At 37.7% G+C, this 25,715-nt stretch overlaps 1 protein-coding gene across 3 annotated transcripts in view; it reads left to right on the plus strand.

Annotated features, from left to right (window-relative positions):
- Positions 1-8,544: 8,544 nt before the first annotated feature.
- Positions 8,545-25,715, plus strand: part of Gpr155 (G protein-coupled receptor 155) — a 46,433-nt gene continuing 29,262 nt past the window's right edge. For 2 of the 3 annotated variants that reach the window (XM_048345222.1, XM_048345224.1), the window contains exons 1-4: positions 8,545-8,714; positions 12,441-12,939; positions 21,632-22,031; positions 24,742-24,907. In XM_048345222.1, coding sequence (XP_048201179.1) covers positions 12,474-12,939; positions 21,632-22,031; positions 24,742-24,907 — 1,032 coding nt within the window. In that variant the 5' untranslated portion in view covers positions 8,545-8,714; positions 12,441-12,473. Of the gene's footprint in view, positions 8,715-9,102; positions 9,338-12,440; positions 12,940-21,631; positions 22,032-24,741; positions 24,908-25,715 lie in introns of those variants that run through there. The other variant, XM_048345223.1, reaches the window with a different exon arrangement.

A 25,715-nucleotide genomic window follows, 5' to 3' on the forward strand; every position in this document is an offset into this window, starting at 1 on the left:
GGTAGGAAATTATCCCACCTATTGATGGGCAAGAATTACATGATCACTCCCTGGAAAAGATACATGCAAGAATATAATGGAATGAAATAATTACAATATTGCCAGAAAATTATCACCAACCTAGAATTCTGCACTCTGTGAAATTATTGTTCCTGTGTGAAAAAAAATCAAGACTTTCTCAGACAAACAAAAATATAGATATTTTACTGGCAGTAAACAGGCCTGGAAAAAGGTTCTTTGGAGAAAATGCTAATAAGATAGGTTAGAAACTAAGATCTACATAAAGAAAGGAAAGTCATCAAAAAAAGACAGAGGAAATAGGACAATTTTGTTATTATAAGTTCTCACACTACCCATAAAATAATATAGTATTATTTGAAAGTAGCTTTGAGTTAGTTGTAAATGTACATTGCAAACTCCATGGAAACCACTAAAAAACCTTTTTTTAGAAGTATAACTGATAGATGAAGAATATGAAGAAAATCAGTGTCATATAAAAGGCTCAATAAAAACCACAAAAAGGGCCAGGCACTGGTGACTGATGCCTGTAATCCTAACTACTCAAGAGGCAGAGACTGGGATCATCACTGTTCAAGGCTAACACAGGCGAAAACTTTGTGAGATCTTATCTCAACCAATAGGTGGATTCTATGGGGAATTCCTGTCCCCCTCACAATAAAGGAATCTGAGATAGGGAGGGCTGAGGTTCCAGGCAAGCTCAGGCAAAAAAGATCACGAGTCCCTGTTGCAACAGAAAAAGACAGTCATGATGGCATGTGCTTGTCATCCCAGCTAAAGTGAGAAATGTAAACAGGAGAATCAATGTCCAGGCCAGCCTGGGCAAAAACGGAGGCCTTACCTCAAAAATAGCCAGAGCAAAAATAATTTGATTGTTGTATTTCTATGAAAATGTACATGGCAGATTAAAGAGTGGTCCTCCAAAGATATCCATGCCCTAATCTCCAGAACCTGTGATCATGTTAATTTACTCCACAGATACTAATCAAAGCAGATGAGTGATTAAAGAGCCTTGGATGGGCAGAACATTCTGGGTTATTCAGATGGATCCAATCTATAGTAGGATCACAGGTAAGGAGAAGCATGACTATGGAGGAAAAGTCAAGGAGATTCAACATTGCTGGTTTTGAAAATGAAAAAGGGGGTCACAAATCAAGGAATGTGAATGGGCTCTAAAACCTGGGAGGTGATTCCTCCCTAGAGCCTCTGGAAGAATCCAGTCCTGTTGACACTTTGACCCCTCTAAAAAGTTGGGAGATTTTTGGTAGAAGGGACAAGACCTACTCACCTGGATTGGGAGCACATGCTGGGCTTCTTGGAGTAAGATACATAAACTACTGAGGATGCACCACTCCTAAATGATCAGTCATCAATGCGCAGGACACAACACAAACTGTATGTGGCTGGAATGTCTTCTGAGACTTGCAGAGAGACTAACTCCAGCTGGTTGGATTCAGGCTTATCGGCAGAGAGGGAACGCTGAGCGCAGTAGTGGAGTGGCTAGGACTGTGAGGGAAACACAGGAGAACTCGAGATCTACAGTTCTTGAAACTAAGCATTGGTAGTTCCTCTGATGGCTAGGACTCTGGTGACAGATGAAATCTCTGTGGCCTATGGACTCCTAAGCCCAAATTTTGCTTTAATGTAGAATACTAACTACTGCAGGGTTCAGAACATGGCCTGCATGAAAGCCAGTGACCCTGAGGGACAAGATGTCAGGCCTTCAGATTCCTGGGCTATTCCAAGTGGAGAATCTGGAAGTGGCCAAAACATGAATGTGTCTGTCTTGCTTAGAATGCACACTGGGAAGAAAGAGTACACTGGATTGTGAGGAAGGAAGAAACCATCTGTCTCACAAGGCAAGGCAGCTTTATCAACTCCATTGCTTACTAGAGGCCACCCTAGCCAGGGTTGCAGTGACACCAGTGACATTTCTCACAGTGAGAAAAGCTGCTACTGGGGATGAAGGGAATCTTCCTTGTACACCAACTATTAGTTACCTAGTGAGAGGGAACTAGTTCCTCCCACAAAGGGTGGTATTGCTCAGCCCAAGGAAGTGCCACCCAAGTCACAGCTTTGAAAACAGATGAATTCATTGCCATGGAGACAGCTCCTTTGCTAGGATGATTGTCAATCAGATAATTTGAGTATTCAGAGAGTCTTGTAGATGTCTGACTTGGCTAGTGCAAACAATAGTTTCCAGCAGGTAACAGATGGGAGGTTGTGGCTGGAAGCTTATTCTCATCAGCTTGAGAGGGTCCTGGAGATCCTATACAAAGGCCCTCTGAGTCTGATGGAGCCCAGGACATAAGTGAGCCAAGTCAATCCCAGGTGGGTACAACTGGGTATCTGAAGCAGTGCTGGGGTCAGGTAGAAGACAGTAGGGGATAGATAATCACAAAGACATTCAAGAGCAAGAACTCAAAACTCAACAACAAGATCCAATGTTGAGCCAGGGACTTGAGGAAGCAGATGTATATAAGAGACCACATCAAGGTTCACCTGTAGGAATACCTCCCAGGAATTACTTGCAAAGATTTCTTTCTTTGAGTTGGTTGGGTTTTTCTATTAGACCTGACGTAGAGTTGTGAAGTAACTTTTGCTCAAGGGCATCTTCAAGGGCCTGACAGACATGAAATATATGATAAGCATACCCAAGTCAGACATTTGACAAACATATATCTACAGCAAGGGTGATTACTAGCTATTAGGCCACTTATGCTATAGGTCTTATCGCTTCAGTACAAGAAAAACACATTGACTTTAAGATAATTTATGTTTTTCAGTGGCTGATACTACTCTTCTATCTTCTTTGGACACCATTTTATCGTTTTGAAATCTCTTTGTACATTCCTATTTTATTTGTTGAAGGTCTTTTGATCTCAATTGTAGCAGGAGCTGTGAAGCATTCTTCTCTGTGTTGGTCAGGAACTTTCTCTACTTTAGATCTAGAGTGGAGTTCCAATAACAAATGGGAATTTAAAATAACAGTTTTAAAAGACATTTAACTTTAGAAAAAAATGTAGGTGAATAGTTATGACCTCAATGTAGGAAAGATTTCTTAAATAAGATACCAAATGCACAAACTATAGAGGAAAAGATTAGCAAAAAGCCATATTTTAGAAAATAACATCTCTGAAGAAAGATAAGAGGAATTATGATTGTTTCTCAAAAGCTGAAGCCTTAAAAGATGGTGAAATGACTGCACTGGGGTTTTCTACAACGTGTTCAATGTATTGGCTTCATTCTTGAATGTACCAGAAAATTACTTCACCCAGTTTCACCCACAACATGAACTTTCTAACTGGGATTTGAAAATGGCACCATAGTGAAGAGAGTGTATACTTACAAGAAATGAGGGCAGTGATTAGTTTTCCTTTGTTTCACTTTTCCATACAAAAGACAAACCAAAAAAGAAATGGGAATAGCTACTGAAATGAATTTCTGAAGATTCAATGTGCCTTTTCCCTATAATAAGAACATATTTTGTCCCATAGAACACTGAGACTAGAAAACTTTCTGCCTTCCTCTTCCACAAATGTTCCTGCTTATCTTTAAGAAAGATTTGTAATTTTTAGTTTATTGCCAAAGTATTTCTTTTTTTTTTTTTTTTTTTTTTTTTTTGGTGCCAGTCCTGGGGCTTGGACTCAGGGCCTGAGCACTGTCCCTGGCTTCTTCTTTTTTTTTTTTTTTTCGGCCATCCTGGGCCTTGGACTCAGGGCCTGAGCACTATCCCTGGCTTCCTTTTGCTCAAGGCTAGCACTCTGCCACTTGAGCCACAGCGCCACTTCTGGCCATTTTCTGTATATGTGGTGCTGGGGAATCGAACCCAGGGCCTCATGTATACAAGGCAAGCTCTCTTGCCACTAGGCCATATCCCCAGCCCCCAAAGTATTTCTTAATCAAGAATTTTCATTAGAATCTGAATATATGTGGAGACACAAGCACATCTTGAACCCAACTGCAGTGATGTTGATTTAGAAGGTCTGCCCGGAATCTATATTTTCAGGAATTATAACCCTAGATGGTTGCAATCTGAATAGCTAGTTGAGAACTAATGGGGCAGACCTTCAGGTTCCTGGCTGAAATTGGGAATTCTGCTAAACTGTAGTCCTCAGTCCTTATGACTGTTCTTCACTCCCATATTCTTTCTCCTATTTGCACTAAGAATGCATGCAAATCAAATCGAACAAATGCCATGCACCATATGGTAAGTATGGGCTTTACTGCTTTACCACTGAGCTACATCCCCAAACCAGGAACTGAACTATTAATATTTTTTGGTTTTACAAAAGCCTTCTGGGTTTAAAAAACAAATAAAATCCAGTCAAGTGTGGTGGTGCATGTCTGTAATCCCAGCCTCTCAAGAAGTAGAGCTTGGAAGATCTGAATCTAAGACTAGTGTAAGCAAAACCATGAGACCTTATCTGAAAAACAAACAAAGCAAGAGGGCTGGGGACATGGCTCAAGTGACAGAGTGATTGTCTAGCACACACAAAGCCTTGAGTTCAATCCTAATATCACCATCCAAAACGGGGAGACCTTTTTTTTTTTTTTAACTACTAGGGAAACATATGAAATAAACATTTTAAAGAGTTTCCTAGTATATTATGAACATTGCCTCCAAAGTATTTGTATATAATAAACCTGTATTGGGGAGTCTGGGTTAAACCACACTTGAGGAAATAGCTAACCACGATATTAGCTATAGGCTATGGAAACCTAGGCCCCAATTAAAACTGCATCAAGAAGCTTACTTTTATCAACTTTAGTTTCCAACAACAATGGTCTGCAAGCCAAGTGCTAGGCCTCTTGGTCACTAGGCCTTGGTAACGTTCTTATAGTTCAGATATTATGAGTTTTCTTTCTTTTGTCAACTTTTTTATTTATTTTTTACTTTTTTTTTTTTTTTTTTTGCCAGTCCTGGGCCTTGGACTCAGGGCCTGAGCACTGTCCCTGGCTTCTTTTTGCTCAAGGCTAGCACTTTGCCACTTGAGCCACAGCGCCACTTCTGGCTGCTTTCTATATATGTGGTGCTGAGGAATCAAACCTAGGGCTTCGTGTATATGAGGCAAGCACTCTTGCCACTAGGCCATATTCCCAGCTCCAACTTTTTATTTTAAAAAAAAAAGTCTAGGGAGAACTTGACTAGAATTAGGGTAAAAGGAAGCCTCAAGAACTTTCCTAATTCTAAGGACATTTATAGAATTAATTATTGAGATACTATTGTATTCAGCCTATGGCACAAGGGATGATAATTCCTCACATTTATTCTGCTTTAGCCATTGTCAGTTACAGAAGTGATCTTGTTACCCTGCTGCTATAAAGAGACTTGAGTTCAGACAATTCTCTGTCAGTTCCTCTCCTTGATAGTAAAAGAAGTGGGTTAAGAAAGTGCAGGTGTTTCCTTTTTTGTTTCTCCAAATACAAAAACTTTACAAACTCGGTTAGCTTCAGTTTCAAGAGTTAGAAGGTCAACAAGTATTCATGAAGTGCTTACTACATATCAAGCACTGTTCTAGGCAATAAGCATACTATGGAGATCAGTAGAGAGAAGGGACCTCACGATTCAACCAGAAAGGAGACTGGAAACCCCAAAGTACTCTACTAAAATGCTTCTGAGACCTTCCTCCTCTCTCCCTTCCCTTCTCCCTTTCTTTTTTCTCCTTCCTTTTTTCCCCTCCTCCTTTTTTCCCTCCCCCCTCTTTCTATATCCATCCCTCCTTTCCCTCTTCTTCTTGCTTCTTCTCTCCAATAATTCTACTCATGTTCTACCTTAAAACACCTGAAAATATGACTCCTACAAAGTCAAAGTTAAAATCTGAGGTTTTCTCTGCTTCCTCTTCCTATTGTACCAAATTGGTTCGTATACTATTCAAATTAGAAAATGCTGTACAATTATATTTTTAATTATAAAATCACCTTTTGTAGCTGGAGATACAGTTTAGTGGTAGAGTGTGAGGACCAAAGTTCAATCCCCAATAACACACACACACACACACACACACACACACACACATTAAATGACAATTAAATTTGTCCAAGAGCCCACTTTTAAGTGAACAAACGAGTAGAAACAAGCGTATTTTTCCTTTTATTTTTGTGTTCTTGATCTTTCACCCTTCCAAAAAAAATGGTCCAAACAACACTAAGAGTCATGAAAGAAATGACCTGTACCCCCAAAACTATCATGCTTTATCTTCTGGTTTCTATACCTTGTTTTATCCAAGTCACTGATTTAACTTGTAATTTTATAACCCAATTCTGTTTTTATTGTTTTTCTGCCTAACTTCTCATGTGCTGGCCCAAACAAAAGCCTATGCCTATTTAACCATATTTGAGCCAAACCTAAGGTTAACAATGTTAATACCAGGCAGATGGCTAAGTTTTACTTCTTTTCATTGCTTTATGTGACTGTTTCAGTAGCAAAATGAAAAGAAGGAAAAAGCATGTGTTTCATACAAATATGCATATATTAAAGGATTAAATTTTGCTAGCTCAAAATTAAATTATCTTGACAGATCAGAAATTATTACTTTGTTTTTATAAAAAGTTAAATAAGGCTACAAACATAGCCCAAATTTTCCCAAAAGCTGGAATAAATAAGAAACCCAGTTACTGTAAAAGAACTGTAGCATAGTTGTTGTTTATTACAGGGATAGGAATTTTTTTTGCCAAGGGCTATTTGGATAGTTATAACATCATTAAATGCCATACAAAATAACTGAAATAAATGTTTCATCTTCAGGTAATAGAGTGACAGAAAATAATGGAATTTTAATACTAAAAAGAATGTTAGAAACTCTGTACCAACTTCTTTTCTTTATTGAAGTAGATGAGGAAATATATAGACACTTATTACCTCCTTCCTTTTCTTTAGCCCTGCCAGTACTTGAGTGCCATCAGCACTTTGGTAATATTTCTCAAGCTTATTCCACATTTTCACTGCCATCATTCCAGAGTAGGTCTTCATTTCCTTATGTTTTGATTCTTCCCAAAGTCATCATACTGTTTTCCCTGCTTTCAGTCTCTCAACTAATTCTGGGAAAGATAACACATTCAAAAACATTATGATCATTATGACATGTTCCGTGGGAGGATGGGGGTAGGTGGGAATGTAATGGTTTTACTGTGGCCAAGGGATAAGGTCCAAACTAACTAAAGCAACTCCTTACAGGTTGACACAAACTTACCTTTCTTACCTTCCAGTAGTCCTCCACAAGTCAAAGTTCAGTATGTTCCTGAGTTAATCTTCATATTTTCTGTTTAGCCTACAAATAACAGAGATGCTCAAAAGACTATATTATTTTTAATACTCAGGTTCAAGGGAAACAAATGCATTAAGAAGACAAAAGAAAAAAAAAACAAAAAAAGAAGAAATCGGGGATAGGATACATGCCTTTTCTATAATTTCAGTTTTACTCCTTTTCCCTTGCTAATTTTCATATCCTTTAGCCTATCCTTAGCTGTGATTTAGCTTATTATGATTATTCTCAGCAAGCCATATAGTTTTGTATCTTCACTGAAATTGCCAAGATGGTAGAAAGATATTATATTTGTCTGGCAGAACAGTTAAAAGTGCAAAGTAAGATGCTTTTCTTTTTATTTTTATTTAAATGCCTGTACAGATACTAAGTGGGATCAGGCTATAAATATTTAAATTTGAAATCATTTTTATTCCCCAAGGCCAATTACAGAGCTGCTTCAGTTGTCAAAGCTGGGCACTGTATACAGGATCTACAAGAAGTTCTGGAAGCTTTCCACCAAATACAGACTCCTCTAAGAATAGTGAGGGGATATCCCCACGGTCTTCCCCCACAATAGAAATACAAGCCATCACCCACACAGCCCTTATTCTAAATCTAGATCTAGTACTGAGCTAAAGCTTTGCTCTTTATAAACTCTTTTGATTTAGAAAGGTCAAGGTCACATCACTGAGGTCAAGTTGGGAGACAGGATTCGACTCAGGTCGGCTTCTTTTACACTCGTTCCTGGGCAAAGACGAAGCTAACCAGGAGAGGACTAGAGGGTCACACCAGGCTGAAGATAACCAGAAGGCTGAGGGATCTGAGCCTTAGTCAAGGAATTAGAAAGAAAGCCTAGAAACCCCCCACAGCGGCCGCCATCTTGCGGTAGCGGGAGGAGGGGCGGGGGAGGGGGGACCGGAAGTCCCGCGGCTGACGGGGGAGTCCCATCTGGGCATCGCCAGCCGGCAGGGCGTGGCCTGATGACGGGGTCACGTGGCCAGGCATCCCAGACTGGAGGCAGGGCCTGAGGGTCTGGAATTATTGAGAAGGGGAGGTACGGGGAGAGTCTGCAAGTCAGGGGCGGAATCTGGGAGGGGGCGGGGCTGTATGGCGTTTGTGGGCGGGGCCTGAGGGCGGGGCGTAGACCAAGTACTTTAGGCCTTGAGGCCCGCGCAAGCGGGGCCTGTGGGCGGGGCCTGGGGATGGGGCGGGCTCGAAGGCAGCGCAGGGGCGGGGCCTGAGGGCAGGGGCGGGTCGGAGCTGACAGGGCCGCAGCGGCTTCCCCAGCTCGCAGTCTCCGAACGTGCCTGGGCTGCTGCAACCCGCGCCCCGAGCACTCGGAGAAGAGGGCGGCGATGGGCGGGAGATGACCGTGATTTCCTCGCTGTTTTGTCCTCGAAGAGCACTTGATCCCTTCTCCTAGCGGTCCCAGGGCTGCAGACGTAGCAGGTGAGAGGAGCTCCCGGGCCGAGGACTTACGGGGGTCCGGACTCGGCCTAGCGGCCACGGTGAACCCCCACCCCCGGCCTTCGGGTCCGAGCAGGTGGGCAGCTCCCGGCCCTCCGCGCCCTGGCGCCGCGGCCCGCCGCCTGCGCCCGCCCACCGGGGTCCTGAAGCACTTGCCTGGGGGACTCAGGGACCCCCAGGGAAGGCTTACGCAGCAGGGGCGACTTGTCCCATTCCGGAGCCGGGATGCCATCCCCAGTGTAGGGAGCACTCACCCAGTCATCCTGGGACTCTTCACTGGAGCACGAGGGTGGCTTCAGTATCTGCCCGTGCTCAGAGCGAGGAGCAAAATTTCTCCCTCCTTTGCCCCTTTATGGAGCAGTTGGGACTCCTGGGGGCTGGAAGGTGATCAACTCTCTTGCTCTTAGCCCAGGATGCCTTTCCACTTGACTCTGGCCTTCCCCTGGGTTGGCTGGCTACTGCGCTCTGGGGGATCTTATTAGGATAGGGACTCCCCCTCATTCCTTATCTTGGAGGGCCAAAGTCTGTCTCTGTAGATAAGGGGAAAGGGCTATGCTCAGCGCTCACGTCATGAATCTCTTGGGAGGACATTTGGTCCCCTGCAAGTAAGTGGGAGTGGATGAATGGGGTGACTGTTGATGTTGGAGAGTGCTTTAATAGCGCCACAGTGTAGTAGGCTTTTCCCACAGGATTAAGGGCTATCAAGTGTTTGGGAAAAAATGGACAGCCTACGAACGTAAAGCTTTCTTATTAAAGTTAACCTCCTCCCGATACAGTCACTTAATAATAGCAATTATTTACTATTTCAGTGATTTGTTGATTTGTCCCCTAAGCCTACTACGAAGTGCCCAGATGGTTTGCATACATCATACCCCCAGGGACCCGACTTTACTGTGACAGGTCAACTTGTTTGTTCTGCAACAAGCCTTGTAGATAAAAAGTCTGGATGCATTTTAGCTTCCTTTGTTGTGGTTCCTGTAGATTTAAAAATATGCTGTAGGTAGCATAATTTTGTTCATGTTTAACATAGGATTAGACAAAGCTTGGTCATTTTGATTGTTTTGACTCCTTTAGCTAGTAGGTGTACTGAACACATGAAAAGAAACCTGGAGAGACCCTGGTTTCTTTTCAAAATGCTCTTTTAATTTTCGATTAATTGAAAAATAAACCTGGGCATTGCTATACCTTCTTGACCATCACCTGGAGAAAAAATGAAGAGCTCTCCCTTCACTGCCAACAATCATTGAAGATCAAACTGAACTCAACTTTTCTTCATTGGTTGGTATGAAACAGAAACTGGCAACAGTATGGCACAGCTTGTTCCTCTATTTTTGTTGGAGAACTCTTAATGCCAAGGAAGTCTGAAGAACAATCAAAGGACAATGAATCTTATTTGTTTTGTTACCATCCCTATCATTATCATTAGGACTAATAGTTCTAAGAGTAACTGCTACCACTTCCTGAAGGACTACTTGTGATGAGCTCCACATCCATCCATTCTACACAATATTAAGGAGATTGTTATGCTTCTTTCACAGCTGAGGAAACTGAGGTTTAAGGAAGCAGAGAAGTAACCCAAGGAATTAAAGCTAAGAACCTGTTAGATTCTTTTCTCTGAAGTACTACAAGTTTCATTAAAACTGTTGGTTTAAACAATTATTAAACTACATTGTTTTTCTTGTACAGGTCAAATATGAAGTTTTGAGCACTATGAATAATCATTCCAAGCAAAAAAAATAGGGAATTTTTTAAGAGCAGCCAAAAGCTGGATTAGTTTATCACCTTCATCTTTACCAGTACCCAATCCACACGTGCTCTAAATGTTTACTATTTTTGTTTAATTGTTTATCAGCTCCTTCAAGTCTAGGTATTTGTACCAACTAGTAGCTTTCCGAGGACATAATTTGATGCTTGTTTGATAAACTATGAATGTTGCAGTTTTTGTTTATATTGACCACTCCTATCCAATCCTGGTAGAAAAGTATTTCTCCTAATCCAGATTAGATGTAAAGTTTTTTAAAGTGGCTTAGTTTATGCCAGGGAAGCATAGATAAAATTCTCTCACACCCCCATGGATTAGTTGATGATATTTGGCCTGCCATCTGAGTCTTTTTTACTTTCCATCTTATATAAAACTACTGGAGATAATAAACTCAGAATATAATTATTCAAATGGGCAGTTGTCATCATATTAATTTCAACTTACTAATAAGAGCTGATTAATTTAGAGGTGTCCCAGCCTCGTGTTCATTGTGTTCCTGGCAGCAAGAGGAGAGTCTGATAGTTATTGTCTTATTAGCATACAGAATTTGTTCTTTAGCATTTTCTGAACATCTTTAGAACATTTTACCACATAATTTTTGTTCTTTAACATTTTCTGAACATCTTTAGAACATTTTAGAGCACATTTGGTGTTATTGAACTTGTTGCTATTGTGAAAAACCTTGTCATTCAGGAAAATAATTGTCAATCTATTAACTAGGTAGTGACTGAATGAGAACATTGGTCCATGAAAGGCTAGGAGATTTATTTACGTACAGGCTATGATTTTTTATATCATTTAGAAAGTTTTTTTCCATTGTCTTCTGCATGCCAGGTACTATGCTAGATGTTAGGGACACAACAGTGAGCAAAAGTTATGCATAGTCTGATTCTGGGATATTTACAATCTAGAGAAATATATAGTTGTACATCAAATAGTCACTCTAATGCATAGTACAGTTGGGTAGAAAAGTGGCCCAGTGGTAAAGATCATGATTCTATTTGAAAAAGAATCATGGAGCTAGGGAAAACTATGGAGCTAGAAGTGACATAAATGACCCCTGAACTATATAATTGACTTTAGAGGATGAAGAAGTGTTAAGCATATGTGAAGAAGGAATAATGAATAGGTAGAAAACATTTTGGAGAGAACTATATATGCAATGTCCCTATTAGCATAATGAGACTATGTATGTATATAGGTATAACAGGAGCTAGGAGGAGGGTGCTGGAATACCATCATTTTTTTTTCTTTCATGGCTTTCTTACGTTTTACCAAAGGCTATATCTGGCTTTAAGTCATTACTATGTGCCAGATGTGATTCAATTATAAGGACTCTACTTGAATAATAATGAAAGTTTCTATGACATAAGTACTAATATTGCTATTAGATGAAGAAAGTGAGGCATAACAAAACTAAAATTATTGGTTCCGAATTGATAGTGACACTCTATTGTATTTTTCTTTATACTCAAGCATGATCACAGGCTTGAAGGGACCCACTGGCTCCAGAGTGACTTGTTAATGTAACCCTGAAAACTTACGAAATTTCTAGAGGCTCTGGATGCAAGTGTGGCTGGTCAGCAGGCTCTGAGCCTCTGCTCCTACCTAGTAGATGGAGCTTAATGATGGATCTCCCAGGAGAACTACAGAGTATCACTTCAGCTGTAATGTCTGTGGACCTTATTTTACCCATGTCTCTCACTAACTATTGGATAGCAGCATAAAAATCGGGACTGACCTATTTTTCAGAGGAAAGAGGCTATTGGTAACAGCGCTCCACTTTTTTTTTCCCCCTGTTGTATTTTTCCCTGGTGATAGTCAAAGAAAGTATAAGTGTTTATTTGGCTATTTACCATGTAAATAAATGTAGATTTAAGTGTTGGCTTTCAACTACAACTGTCATTATTGATTGTCATACTGACTCTTTCTCTTTTTCTTTCTAGAAATCTGATTGGAATTGGGCGTAGAAAGAAACAATGGATTCTTTTCCTAATTTATCTGCAGAGAACTCAACTATTGTAGTCAATATGACCAATAATTTGTCTACAGCAGTAACATATGGATTAAATTCCACTAATGACTCACCTTCAATGTCAATAACAAGGCTTTTCCCAGCTTTACTAGAATGCTTTGGCATCGTACTTTGTGGCTATATAGCAGGAAGGGCTAATGTTATAACATCAACCCAGGCCAAAGGACTGGGAAATTTTGTCTCCAGATTTGCACTTCCAGCTTTATTATTCAAAAACATGGTTGTACTTAATTTTTCCAATGTGGATTGGGCTTTTTTATATAGTATCTTAATTGGCAAAGCATCTGTATTTTTTATTGTATGTATATTAACCTTATTGGTTGCCAGCCCTGAGAATCGATTTAGCAAAGCTGGACTATTCCCTATTTTCGCTACACAAAGCAATGACTTTGCATTGGGATACCCTATAGGTAAGTTTTTTTTTTAATTTTTCAAGTTTCTGAACAATTCTAGTGTTTCAGGAGATAACAAATATAAGTTTACTTTAAGCATTTGTTAAAAACAGGTTCTTATTCTTGTATCTAAAATGTTGTTCTTTTTGTCTGTTAAACATGTCTTAAATTGCAGTGGATTATATTTTCCCCTCAACTTCAGAGTTTAAGGATCCTTTAAGCATCTGCCTAAGAGAATCACATCCTCATTGGCTTTGGAAATAATCTTTCCAAAATGGTTCCATTTCTTCTCCATAATCACAAATGAAATAAATTTAATTCTAGAAGAATCAGATTCTGATTTAAGAATGTAAAAAAATGTAGGCTTATGTCTACATAAAATAATCATTATGAAATAACTGTTAGCAGCAGGGATTTATAATGATTTTTCTCCATTATTTTTCATATCATTTAGAAAATACATTATTTTACATTACAAGTTGTTGAGTTTTCATGCAAAATTTCACTATATTTTGAAGTCAAATTCTTGTTTAAGAACAAAAATCATAATAGAGAACTCTTAAATGCATATTAATAAGAAAGAAGCCAATTTAAAAGCTGCATACTGCATGGTTGCAAGTATATGCCAAGCATTAGAGAGAGAGATGGTTGAACAGATAGAGCACAGGAAGGTCAAGGAGTCATTATATATTTGTTTAAATCCATAGAATGTGCAAGACCCTTAACATATGGGCTCCAGGTAATAATGATGTCTCAGTGTAGGCTCATCGGCTGTGATAAATGCACTCCTCTGCTGGAGGATGTTGATAATGGTTGAGGCCATGTAGGTACAGGAGCAAAAAAAGCACATGACAACTCTAATTTCTGTGAACCTAAAACTGCTCTAAGACAATAGTGGTTATTTAAAAGCAACTTTTGAGTACTAACCATGAAACAAAAAGAACAAAAATGATGACATTTTTACTGTTCCAGCACTTTAAGCAGCCTAATTTTGTTTCTGTGCATATGTATCTTTCTGACAAAGCATTCACTTGGAATTTCAACCACTTAGAATGTTGAATATCCTGCAAAGAAATAGTGTACTTTTCAAGGCACTCTGCTGCAAAGAAAGTATATACCTAGTAACTACGTCTGTATGTTTTCAAATTAAAGGTATGTGTTTTTTGGTCATGTATCATCATGTGAAGACCTGACTGTTCCGGATATATTTATTCGTTCTCTTACCAGGGAATTGTTCTCTACCAGTGACTGAGACAACTACTGAGAATACTTCTGTGAACAAAATTCTTACACAGTGAATTTACATTTTCATGGGACAAATAATAAAATTTAACCCCTATCAGATGGTAACAAAGGCCCTAAGAGTAAATAAATTGTGTAGAGGAATGAAGATATGCTAATTTAGGTAGTGTGGTCAGTTAAGATGCCTCATGATACATCTCTTCTGTGCAGGCTTGAATGGAATATTGAGTTGACAATTCAAGTCTACCATTAACTTTCAACTAACAAACTTGCTTATTTTCTTCCTTCCTCTCTCTTTTGGCAGTACTGAGGTTGAAACTCAGGCTCTTGTTCTTGTTAGGTGGGTACTTTACCACTTGTGCCATGTACTGGGTCCTCAAGTTTCTTTTTTAGTAGTTTTATCCTCTCCTCCCACTCCTAACTTACTTCACCACTGGCACCAAAAATATTCCATGTGAGCTATACTTCTTGCCTTTGTCCATCTTTTTTCTTCCACTACCTTGCTTAACAGCAATAGAAAAATGCCAAAGAAATTTGATAACTGATAAGTAAAAGCAGGAGGCTTAAGGTGGGGGGCAGGGCAATCTAGGCTGTTAGGTAACTAAGCTATAAATAGTAAGAAACTAGATATGTGTTCTTTTAAGGTTACTAAATTTTAAGGTGAAATAAAGGCTTTTGGAAATAGAGATTAAGGAGTTGGTATGTTTATCCATTTCTTCAAGACAATCATGTAGATTAGCCACTGTGTTTGTAGTTTAAGGAGAAATACTCAGTATCGCAGTGTTAGATATTTGATATTGTTACATCTTACTTTAGACATAAGCTAGAAGTATATTGTGAGGCCCTCATAGATTGATTTACTTATAACTATGGGCTTTTTTGTGGTGGTACTAGGATTTGAATTTAGAGCGTTGGACTTGCTACCTTCAGCTCAGTAACTAAATAGAATGAACATTTGTAACTTTATAGTTTACCAAATACTTTTTTCATATACTTATCTCTAAATAGAACTAACATTTGTAACTTTATAGTTTATAGAATACTTTCTTATATTATTATCTTCTTGAATAAGGAAGATATTATTATCCTTATTTAAAATAAGGATTTTTCAAAGATTGTCTCATCCAAGATTATACAGCTAATAGGTACACTCAGATCTAGGTTTTCTGGTTCTAAATCCTGAGCACTCTCTTATGCCATAGTTACATAACATGCTGAGTGATCTGAGAATACCCAACAAGCCCCTGTAATATGGTAGTTCCAGGCAGCATAAAAACACTTTGGCTATAGTATTCTAACAATAGTCCATAAAATGAACTGTAGTAGGAAAATATCTATTCATAAATTCATTTTCATATCAAAAAAATAATTTCCAAATAAAAAATATAATCAGCTATTTTTTATCACTGCTTTCATTTCTTTTGCCAGTGCTGGGGTTTAAACTCAAGACCTCATGCTCCTAGTGTTCTACCACTTGAGTAACACCTCCAACCTGGCTTATTTGCTGGTTATTCTGAAGATGGAGTTTTTTTGACTTTTCTGCTCCAGATGGCCTTGAATTGTAATCTTCCAGATCTCAGCCTCTTGAGTAGCTAGGATTACAGGAATCAGCCACCAGCATCTGGCTCATCACTCTGTGTGTGTGTGTGTGTGTGTGCGTGTGTGTATTTGTGTATTCTGGGGGTTGAGCTTTTTTTGCTCAAGGCTAGCACTCTACCATATAAGCCACAACTCTACTTCCAGATTTTTGGTGTGTTTTTTTTTTGAAGATAAGAGTCTCACAAACTTTTCCTGCCTGAACTGGCTTTGAACCATGATCCTTAGATCTCAGCCTACTGAGTAGCCAGGATTACAAACACTATTTGTTTGGTTTTATTTTTTTAGTATCAAGCACACTTTTATTCAAGTACAAAAAGCACATTTCTAAATCAAATGCATACATGTGATTTTTTTAAACATATTTTATATTTAGGGATTCTGTCTCATATCACCAGAGAGGAAGGACTATTAGTCTCTACAAGTAAGAGTATACATGTTTGATAGGAAAAAACAAAAACAAAACAAAAACCAAAAACATGCATTTTTCATTTGCTTTTACATTTAGATCAACTCACAGCCTTACCTTGCCCTGATGGCGTCCTATGCTTGCTGACAGCAAAGTAAACTATAGTGGCAGAGCTATTCTAGAGGTTAGCCACAAGAGGCTTACAGAGTGAGCAATATATTGGTACTATTTGTTTTATATCCCATATTATATTGGTGAATCTGGTAATAATATTCCTGGCAATATGCTAACCTAAATTTCCCTGAGTATGTTTGTCATTTTGGGTTATAATCTTCATTATTTGTTTGCTTTTACTCACAAGTAATAAGAACTCATACAATATCAGGTTGTAGACTCCAGTGGTACCAAGAACTAGAAATATAAACAACTTTCTCATATACCTGGAAATTGGAAGGTATGGTACAGAACTGTATGCCTGTATAGCTATTACTAGTGAACTTCCTTATTATTGCTGTCTGTACCCATCTGCCTTCTAGCTTTGTACAGGATGAACAGAAAACTCTATAGCTAGAGAGGATTCCTTTCTTTGTGTTTATTTCACAATCTCACCCAGGAAGCCAGACCCTTGCTTACAGAGGAACATCAATTGTAGGTTATTTAAGTATGTATTTGGGTCTAGCAATGTAGCTCAGTGGTAAATCACTTGTCTACCATACTCAAGACTATGGGTTCAAACCTCAGTCTGAAGGAAGGAAGAAAGGAAAGAAAAGGAAAAAGAAATTAGACCAATTATATAATGGTCTACAAAAGTACATTGAAGCGGTTTCAAATGACAGAATAGTACATTACTATAGGCTAAAAAGAGCTCACTATATTTTAGAATAATTCTTTTCAAAGATACCTTGAAAATGAAAGTGTAAGAATCTACCACAGTGAAATGTTGATTTTAGCAAATCAGAATGGATCCCTGCCTCTGTCATTAAAAGATACTAATAGGACATAGTTAAGTCCTATAATTTATTCTTCAAACAATGCTGATAGCATAAGTGCCCTGACTAATCATAATTATGCTCTAGTGCTTGAACTGTAAACAGAAAGGAAATGAAGCATTTAACTATATGCCATTAAATAATAGAATGATTCTGTCGGGGTCTTTGTGTTATTTGCTAGAGATTGAAACCCTGCAGGAATCAAAATAGGAGTCACAGTGGGTGGTTAATTTTATCTCTTAGCTCTTCAAAACTATATAATAACTCTTTATAATGGGATTTCCCCTCCCTTCAAGGGCCTTATTTATAATCATTAATTAATTAGAACTTAATAGTAGATGTAATGATTATAAATCTGATTTTACTTATATAGATCACTACATTCATGTATTTTCAGATTTAAAAACCTATCATGAGATTGATAACAAAAGAAAAGCATTGTCAATTTATAGATAAAGATGTAATGTCAAGTAATTATGTAAATGAGTGGCAGAAATAGACTAAAATTCCCATGTTGGACCCTGTTCTTCTAGTAATTTTACAAGTACTTATTTAATCACAATTATTTGCTCTCCCAATAGACTACATTTCTTTTGCCTTTGCGTACTTGTTCAGCTTAGTTAAAAGACTCCCATTAATTCTGCTCCATAAATATTCAGAATGTTCACAAAAGTAAAAAATAAAATACAAAATTTCAGTTTGGAGAATTAAGGTCAAAAGATCTGGGGGTTGGAGGGAGAGTGGAAATGTGGCTTAGTGGTAGAGTGCTTGCGTAGCATGCATGAAGCCCTGGGTTCTGTTCCTCAGTACCATATACACAGAAAAGCTGGGAGTATCCAGGCACAGGTGGGTCATGCCTGTAATCCTAGCCACTCAAGAGGCTGAGATCTGAGGATCACAGTTCAAAGCCAGCCCAGGCAGGAAAGTCCATGGGACTCATCTCCAGTTAACCACCAGAATGGTGCTATGGCTCAAGTGGTAGAGAGCTAACCTTGAATTGAAGATCAGGGACAGTGCCCCAGGAGAAGAAAGGAAGGAAGGAACGAAGGAAGGAAGGAAGGAAGGAAGGAAGGAAGGAAGGAAGGAAGGAAGGAAGGAAGTAAGTTTGAAAACAAGTTAAAAATGAATTTAAAAAGAAATTTATAATTAAACATAAATGTCTGTCTGTTAAAAATACATTTTTATTAGACCTGAACTTTTAGCATTTGTTGATAGGTTAGTTAATTCTATTCAGCAAGTATTTTCAGATTTTCCCAGCACTATGCTAAGGTATAAAACTAAACCTTCAAGGAGTTAAGAATTTCTTTAGGAGCACTAATATGACACAAATTAATCCAGCATTCCAGAGAAGGAGAGGTTAATGAAGCAGATTGAAGATTTGGTGTAATATGAACTATGAGAAAGAAACCTGCCTTATGTAGTAGGCACATTCAGATAAGTAAGAAAAGATTCCAAGAAGTTGGAGAGTGGTGATAAGGTCTGCTCATAATCTGGTAGTTATGAGCATGGTGTTTGGTGTGACTATGATATTGAAACAGCAGATGGAGTCTCTGCTTTATGGAGTAATAAGGGATGGGTTGGATAAGTAAAATGCCAATTGTGAAGGCTGGCTTTGCTAAAAAAGAAAAAAAACGGGGTTATAGCTCTTCCTGTGATACTGTGGGAAAATGTTAACTTCTGAAAGATAGTGACTTTTTAGTTACTATTAGCAGTAGGCAAAAATGGATGAAGGAGGTGGTTGAGAAAACCCACAAGAGCATAGGTTAGTAATCACATTAAATGATCTAATTTTGAGACTTTACTTATAATAATAGAAGGAATCAAAAGGAGAAAACACAAATGCATCCTGCAAAAAAGGTAATTATAGTAGTTCCCTTATCTGCCAGGGCTATATTACAAGATCTCCAGTGGATAGGGCTGAACCCTACCCATATTGTATATATGGTTTAATTTCTAAATTAGGCACAATATGAGATCAACCATAATAATATTTCATTGTACAACATTGATCCTTCTTGTTGACTTTAGGTAACTGAACTTATGGAAAGTAAAGCCAAAGATAAGGGAGGACACTGTATTTGAATAAAAATTGTTGCCCTGGCTTGCACTAAGCTCTTAAAAAGTGAGAATCTATTATGAAGTGGTGATTACTAATGTGCCAGGAAACTAGATGACTGGAAAGGGCATTAATATTAGGAATTCTGATTAGATAACAGAACTGCAGCTACAAGTTGTCATAACAAACCTTTGTAGCATATTGAAGCCACTGAGGAAAAATGATTGTAACCAGATTAAAAACACAAGACACTTCTAATATATAAAGTCTGAAGCAGGTATAGACAGCTTTCTCTTAGAGAAAAAATATCTGATCAAAAGGGTAGCATCTTGGAATAATTGTCAAAAGCATTGCTTTTCTATTTAAACAAATGGTAAGAAACGTGAAGGAAAACTACTAAGAGTTATAAAGCTAGTGTATCTAATTTAGAAATCAATTAAAAGAATTCATGAAATTTTATGTAATCAAATATGTTTTAACTCCTGCTTCATTTTGGAGTAATATAGACCTCCATATGTGCTTATTTGGGAACAAACGATCTTATAAAAGGTAGATTCGGCTAATGAGATCAAGGTGAACTTCTAAAGGTTATATAACCTAGTTATGCAATGTTAACTGGTCACGTGGATGACATTAACTGTACTTATGTATCCTAGTAAGTAAACAACTGTATTTTCCTGTGTCATTTTGCCTCAGTGTAAGTTGAGAAACCTAATATTTACCTTTTTTCACATGATTGAGTATCTCCTTGGAATCACTTGTGGCGGTTCACCTTTTATCTTTCTCAACTTCAAATCAGTTATGAATCAACTTTTGTATGCTTTAGATTGTGTAACTTCGGGACCCATGTCCAAAAACATGCCTAGAAACCAAGATGTTTATTCCATAGCCCTAAGTTGCCATGAGCCCTTAACCTAGCAATCCACCCTCATGGTAACTGCTAGAAATTTAACCCACTTCCCTTCTCGGGTGGGGCACATCTGGCCCTTAAAAATCATGTGATTTTTATACAGAACAGACATGTAATTTTTCATCAGCTACTCATGGCAGTTGCCTTGTATTGATAATTTTGTATGGCCTACAAATGATGTTATAAATATCTGAATGGCCCTTTACAGAAAAAAGCTCCACCTTGGAAGGAAACACATCTTGTGCAGTGGTTAGATTGTAACACCATCATATGCTCTTCACATGCTTGGTTAATCTACATCACCTATAGACTACAGCATGCATAATGTATACCATTTCTCAAAAATCTAACACAGATTTTTCTTTCAAGCATTGTTCTTCAATGAACAACAGGGAGAGTAATGAGTTTGTGCTTGGGAAAATTCTGAAAAAAAACAAAATGTTTATGCTCCTTAGAAGGAATAGTTGAATTTTCATTAGGTACACCTTTATATGTCTCCATTCTTTTCTCCTCCTGAACATGTCTGAGGTCCAGTTTTCTACCCCTACCCTCTCTAACATCTGCACTGGTCTTCCCTAAAAGCATCCAGTGCCTTTCATCCCTCTGAAAGTTCATTACCTACATACCCTATGTATAAAGGGAGATAAAACTGGCCTGCTCCTCCTCCTAGGTTCCTTGCACTACTGCTAGGCTATTACTCTGTACACTTTGGTTAACAACTATTTTGAAGGTTGTACTAGTTTGCTGATTTGCTGGTCTTCATTTCTGTTATATTCTGATTGTAGTCATTCCCTTTTATTCATTGCAGACTTAAAGGGCTGGCTTTCTGTCATCTTCTTTACCCCAAGTTTTGCCATTCTTTTGTTAACATTAGCATCCTTATCAATTATCCAGCTGATTCTCTGGCCTCTCAGTTCCTTGGTCTTCACATCTCGAAGGATGTCTCTACACCCTTTCAGCCACCAACTCACAAGACCATATCCTCAGCCTGCTCATCTAGAAAAATTCATAATTCAGTAGCTCACTGACTAATTCTCAACACCTAAACTTGCAACTATGCTGCATTCTTATGCTTCAGAGGAATCTCTAGTTTCTTACCTCTCTCTTTTCTGTAAGCTATCTCCCATCTTCATGCCGATTCCTGTATAGTGTGGACACCACTTTGGTGTTCATTCTACTTAAATGCTTAGTTTATTGCTTACTAGACTTTTCTTTTGACTGGCTTCTTTCAGAATTTTTACAATTCTTCCCTTCTTTTTGAAGACTAAACTTAGCTTCTACAAATTAGGTTTTGCAAGAGGTAATTTTTAAAGTTGATTGTCATTTTATAAACTAGATAAGATTTAATATAGCAAGTTTTTTTCCTTCTCAGCTTTGTTACTAATAATGAGGTCTTTCAGCACTATTGAGATTAATTTGGAATATGAATATAATTATGTAGAGAAAATGTTATATTCACATTATATATTTCTGTAGTAATCTGTTTAATTTCAATTCTTATCTTGCAGTTGAAGCTTTGTATCAAACTACATACCCGGAATATCTTCAATACATTTATTTGGTGGCACCAATATCTCTTATGATGCTAAACCCTATAGGGTTTATCTTCTGTGAAATCCAGAAATCTAAAGAAAGTCAAAACACTTCACAAAACAAAGTAAAAATTGTGGGACTTGGATTTCTACGTGTGTTACAGAACCCAATAGTATTTATGGTCTTCATTGGCATTGCCTTCAATTTTATTCTTGATAAAAAGGTGCCTGTCTATATGGAAAACTTTCTTGATGGACTTGCAAATTCTTTTTCTGGATCAGCCCTATTTTATCTTGGTCTTACAATGGTAGGAAAATTAAGGAGACTGAAGAAATCAGCATTTGTTGTACTAACTCTTCTCATCACAGCTAAACTGTAAGTTGCATATTTAACTTGGAAAATTGTACTTTATAAAGGCCTTGTTTAGCCAATTTATTGGGCTATGTCTGCAACTTTTTTCCCTCTGAGTATTAATCTTTCCCTGTACAGTGGTTGTGCTTTAATGGAAGATGAGATATTAGTGTGTTGTAAACAATCATTTCTTTATCCATGTAGATTATTCTTTCCTTTTACTATCAAGATTATAGACTACTGGTGTACCTTTGGCTTTTTTTTTTTTAATCAGTCATGGGGCTTGAACTCAGGGGCTTTGAGTCCCTGAAACTTTTTGCTCAAGGCTAGAGCTCTACCACTTTGGGCTGCAGCTCCACTTATGGTTTTCAGGTGGTTAATTGGAGATAAGAATCTCATGGGGCTGGGAATATGGCCTAGTGGCAATAGTGCTTGCCTCCTATACATGAAGCCCTGGGTTCGATTCCTCAGCACCACATATATACAAAATGGCCAGAAGTGGCACTGTGGCTCAAGTGGCAGAGTGCTAGCCTTGAGCAAAAAAGAAGCCAGAGAGAGTGCTCAGGCCCTGAGTCCAAGGCCCAGGACTGGCACAAAAAAAAAAAAAAAAAAAAAAAAAAGAAAAGAATCTCATGGCCCTTCCTGCCCAGGCTGACTTCAAACTGCTATTCTTAGATCTCAGCCTCCTGGGTAACTAAGCTTACAGGCATGAGCCACCCCACACACACACCAATCTTCAGTGTTTTTATTTTTACCTTTTATGTAAAGTATACTTGTATCTCCTAATGTCCCAATTAAATCACTTATTTATTTCCTTATCTACTTATTTATTTATGCATGGTTGGGGATCAGACTCAGGGCTTTGCACATGCTAGGTAATCACTCTACATTGAGCTACATCCTCATTCCCTTTGTCATTTTTATGTGTGTGTATGCTGGTCATGGAGCTTGAACTCAAGGCCTGGCCACTGTCCCTGAGCTCTTTTTTGCTAAAGGTTAGTGCGCTACCACTTGAACCACAGCTCCACTTTCCACTTTGAGTGGTTAATTGGACATAGTCTCACAGACTTTCCTGCCTGGATTGGCTTTCAGCTGCTATCCCCAGATTCTCAGCCTTCTGAGTATTTAGAATTACAGGTGTGAGCCATGGTGCCCAGTATCCTAGGTCATATTTTTAAAAGAATTTTTCAGGATTCTAAAATCCATTAAAATCCTAATAATTTTAATATAAGCTCTGCTTCAAAAATCTAGGGAAAAAAATCTTTAAATCTGAGTTTGGCTGAGCTTTCTGAAAATATAGGCAAGTCAATATGAATATCAATAGAGATCAGATTCTAGCCTGGCAAATAATAAATTCTTTTCAACTCCCCTGTTAATAATACTTCAACTGACTTGGCTCATTAGCTCTAGATTTATACTTCATGGCACAACTGACATAATTTTACTGTGGTATTAACCCAAAGTACTTGAGACATACTGAACTGTGGAATTCAGCTCTTGTATGGACAGTTAAATTTATGTAGTTAAATTCAGTATGATAGGGCTGGGGATATAGCCTAGTGTCAAGAGTGCCTGCCTCATATACACGAGGCCCTAGGTTCGATTCCCCAGCACCACATATACAGAAAACGGCCAGAAGCGGCGCTGTGGCTCAAGTGGCAGAGTGCTAGCCTTGAGCGGGAAGAAGCCAGGGACAGTGCTCAGGCCCTGAGTCCAAGGCCCAGGACTGGCCAAAAAAAAAAAAAAAATTCAGTATGATATGTGTTTATATTTCTAAAATAAATAAGAATCAATTTAAGTTTTGACATTTATTTATGATGATGTTATGTTTCTCAGAAATAAAATATTATTTAGTACTGCCATTATAAAAAATATAGTTCTGGCAATAATAGTATTATCAACTTCAACTTGTAAGTATTCCAATTAATTTTTTTTTCTGAAATGGAGACATGGCTACAGTGGCAGAGTGCTTGTACAGTAGATTCAATCAGTAGAACAAATCCTGAGTTCAGTCTCTGGTCCTGGCAAGATTTTTTTCCCTGAATCTCTGATTTTTATTAGATATTGTTTTCTTTAATTTTGAAATAAAAATACACATATAAGAGTAATTATTTACTCCATCCTGAGCATTTCTCCATGTGCTGTCAGACAGATACTATCAACCAAATTGTTCTGTTTTTAAAAGAGGGTCCATTAGTTTATCTACTTCCTATTATACCCATGAAATCTGCAAGAATTTAATAATTGACTGTTGTACAAACTTACATTTCACATTTTCTGTCTTACCTCATTATTTTCAGTTCCTTTTATTAAATCTTGTTTTTAATTCACAAAGATAAAGAGCTAATTGTATGATATTTTTCTACTGTTTTTTGGAAATTTTATTGAGAGGCATTGTTATTAAGTGTAAGGTTTTTTTTGTAAATTTTTAATCTAAATTTTTCCCCTTCTAGGTCCTGAGGTTTAAAGTATTTCCAGAAGGTTGTTACACTCAAAATGGTTCCAAACTGAGTTATTAATTCTTTCAACAAAGTTTTCAGAGGCACAGTCATATGCAGAATATCTACATGCAAATATATATGTATATATATATATATACACATATTCATATATAAGGATAGACACCTTTTGGGCAAGAGAAGAAAAAACAGAATGTTATCCATCATAGCAATCTACTGCTTAGGGACAAGAATGCTTTAATGTCAAGTAAATTATGCATTTCTTTTTTCTTCAGCCTGGTGCTGCCACTTCTGTGCAGAGAAATGGTGGAACTCTTGGACAAGGGTGACAGTGTAGTGAACCACACAAGTTTATCGAATTATGCATTTTTGTATGGGGTCTTCCCTGTAGCACCAGGAGTGGCTATCTTTGCAACACAGTTCAACATGGAAATAGAGATTGTATGTATTTACTACTTTCTAAGTTTGATTGTTTCTGTGATAGGTGAACTTTTTAAAACACAAAACACAACATTCTTCTAAGAAGAATTTGATACCTCTAAGCTACTTCATTGTGAAGAAGGTAGCATCATGTAACATTATGTAACAATAGTTATTTAAGCTGGGCTTTTAATTCATCCTTTTTTTTTTATTAATCTCAAGTACTTTGTTTCTATACTTACATTTAAGCTTTAAAGTTATTTCTATAATGGCAACTTTTGAAACTTTTAGAAAAAATCTTTTTACTTATTTATTATTAAATAGTTGTACAGAGGAGTTACAATTCCATGTCAAGTTACGAGTGCAATGCTTCTTAATTAATGTCACCCCTTTCAATATTCTTCCTCATTTTCTCTCTCTCCTGTCTCTACCCTCACATTATATAATTCTATTTTATTCTTGATAATTCAATCATCAAATACAAAGTAACACATAATCAACTGCAGCAAATAGCTAAAATCAAACCCAAACTATTAAGAGTGACTAAGTGTATTATACATACTACCTATAATGTTAAGGATTTTGAAATGTAATATTAAGGAATTAAATTATTTGGTAAGGTCAGTTCCATTATTTAATCTGTAAACGACTTGTATGGTCATTTTTCTATTTGCAAATTGCTGTTTTGCCCTATATTTTATGAAGTAGTATGGAAGGAAATGGGTTATAAATTTAATCAGATCATAGCCCAGAAGATGATTATCAACAGTGAAATTTCTAATGTGTTTCTTCTGTGTAAATATATTTGGAGCATAGATTGGAAGAGGGA

The sequence above is a fragment of the Perognathus longimembris genome, chromosome 4 (assembly GCF_023159225.1).
Source record: "Perognathus longimembris pacificus isolate PPM17 chromosome 4, ASM2315922v1, whole genome shotgun sequence".
Taxonomy (NCBI): Eukaryota; Metazoa; Chordata; class Mammalia; order Rodentia; family Heteromyidae; genus Perognathus; species Perognathus longimembris.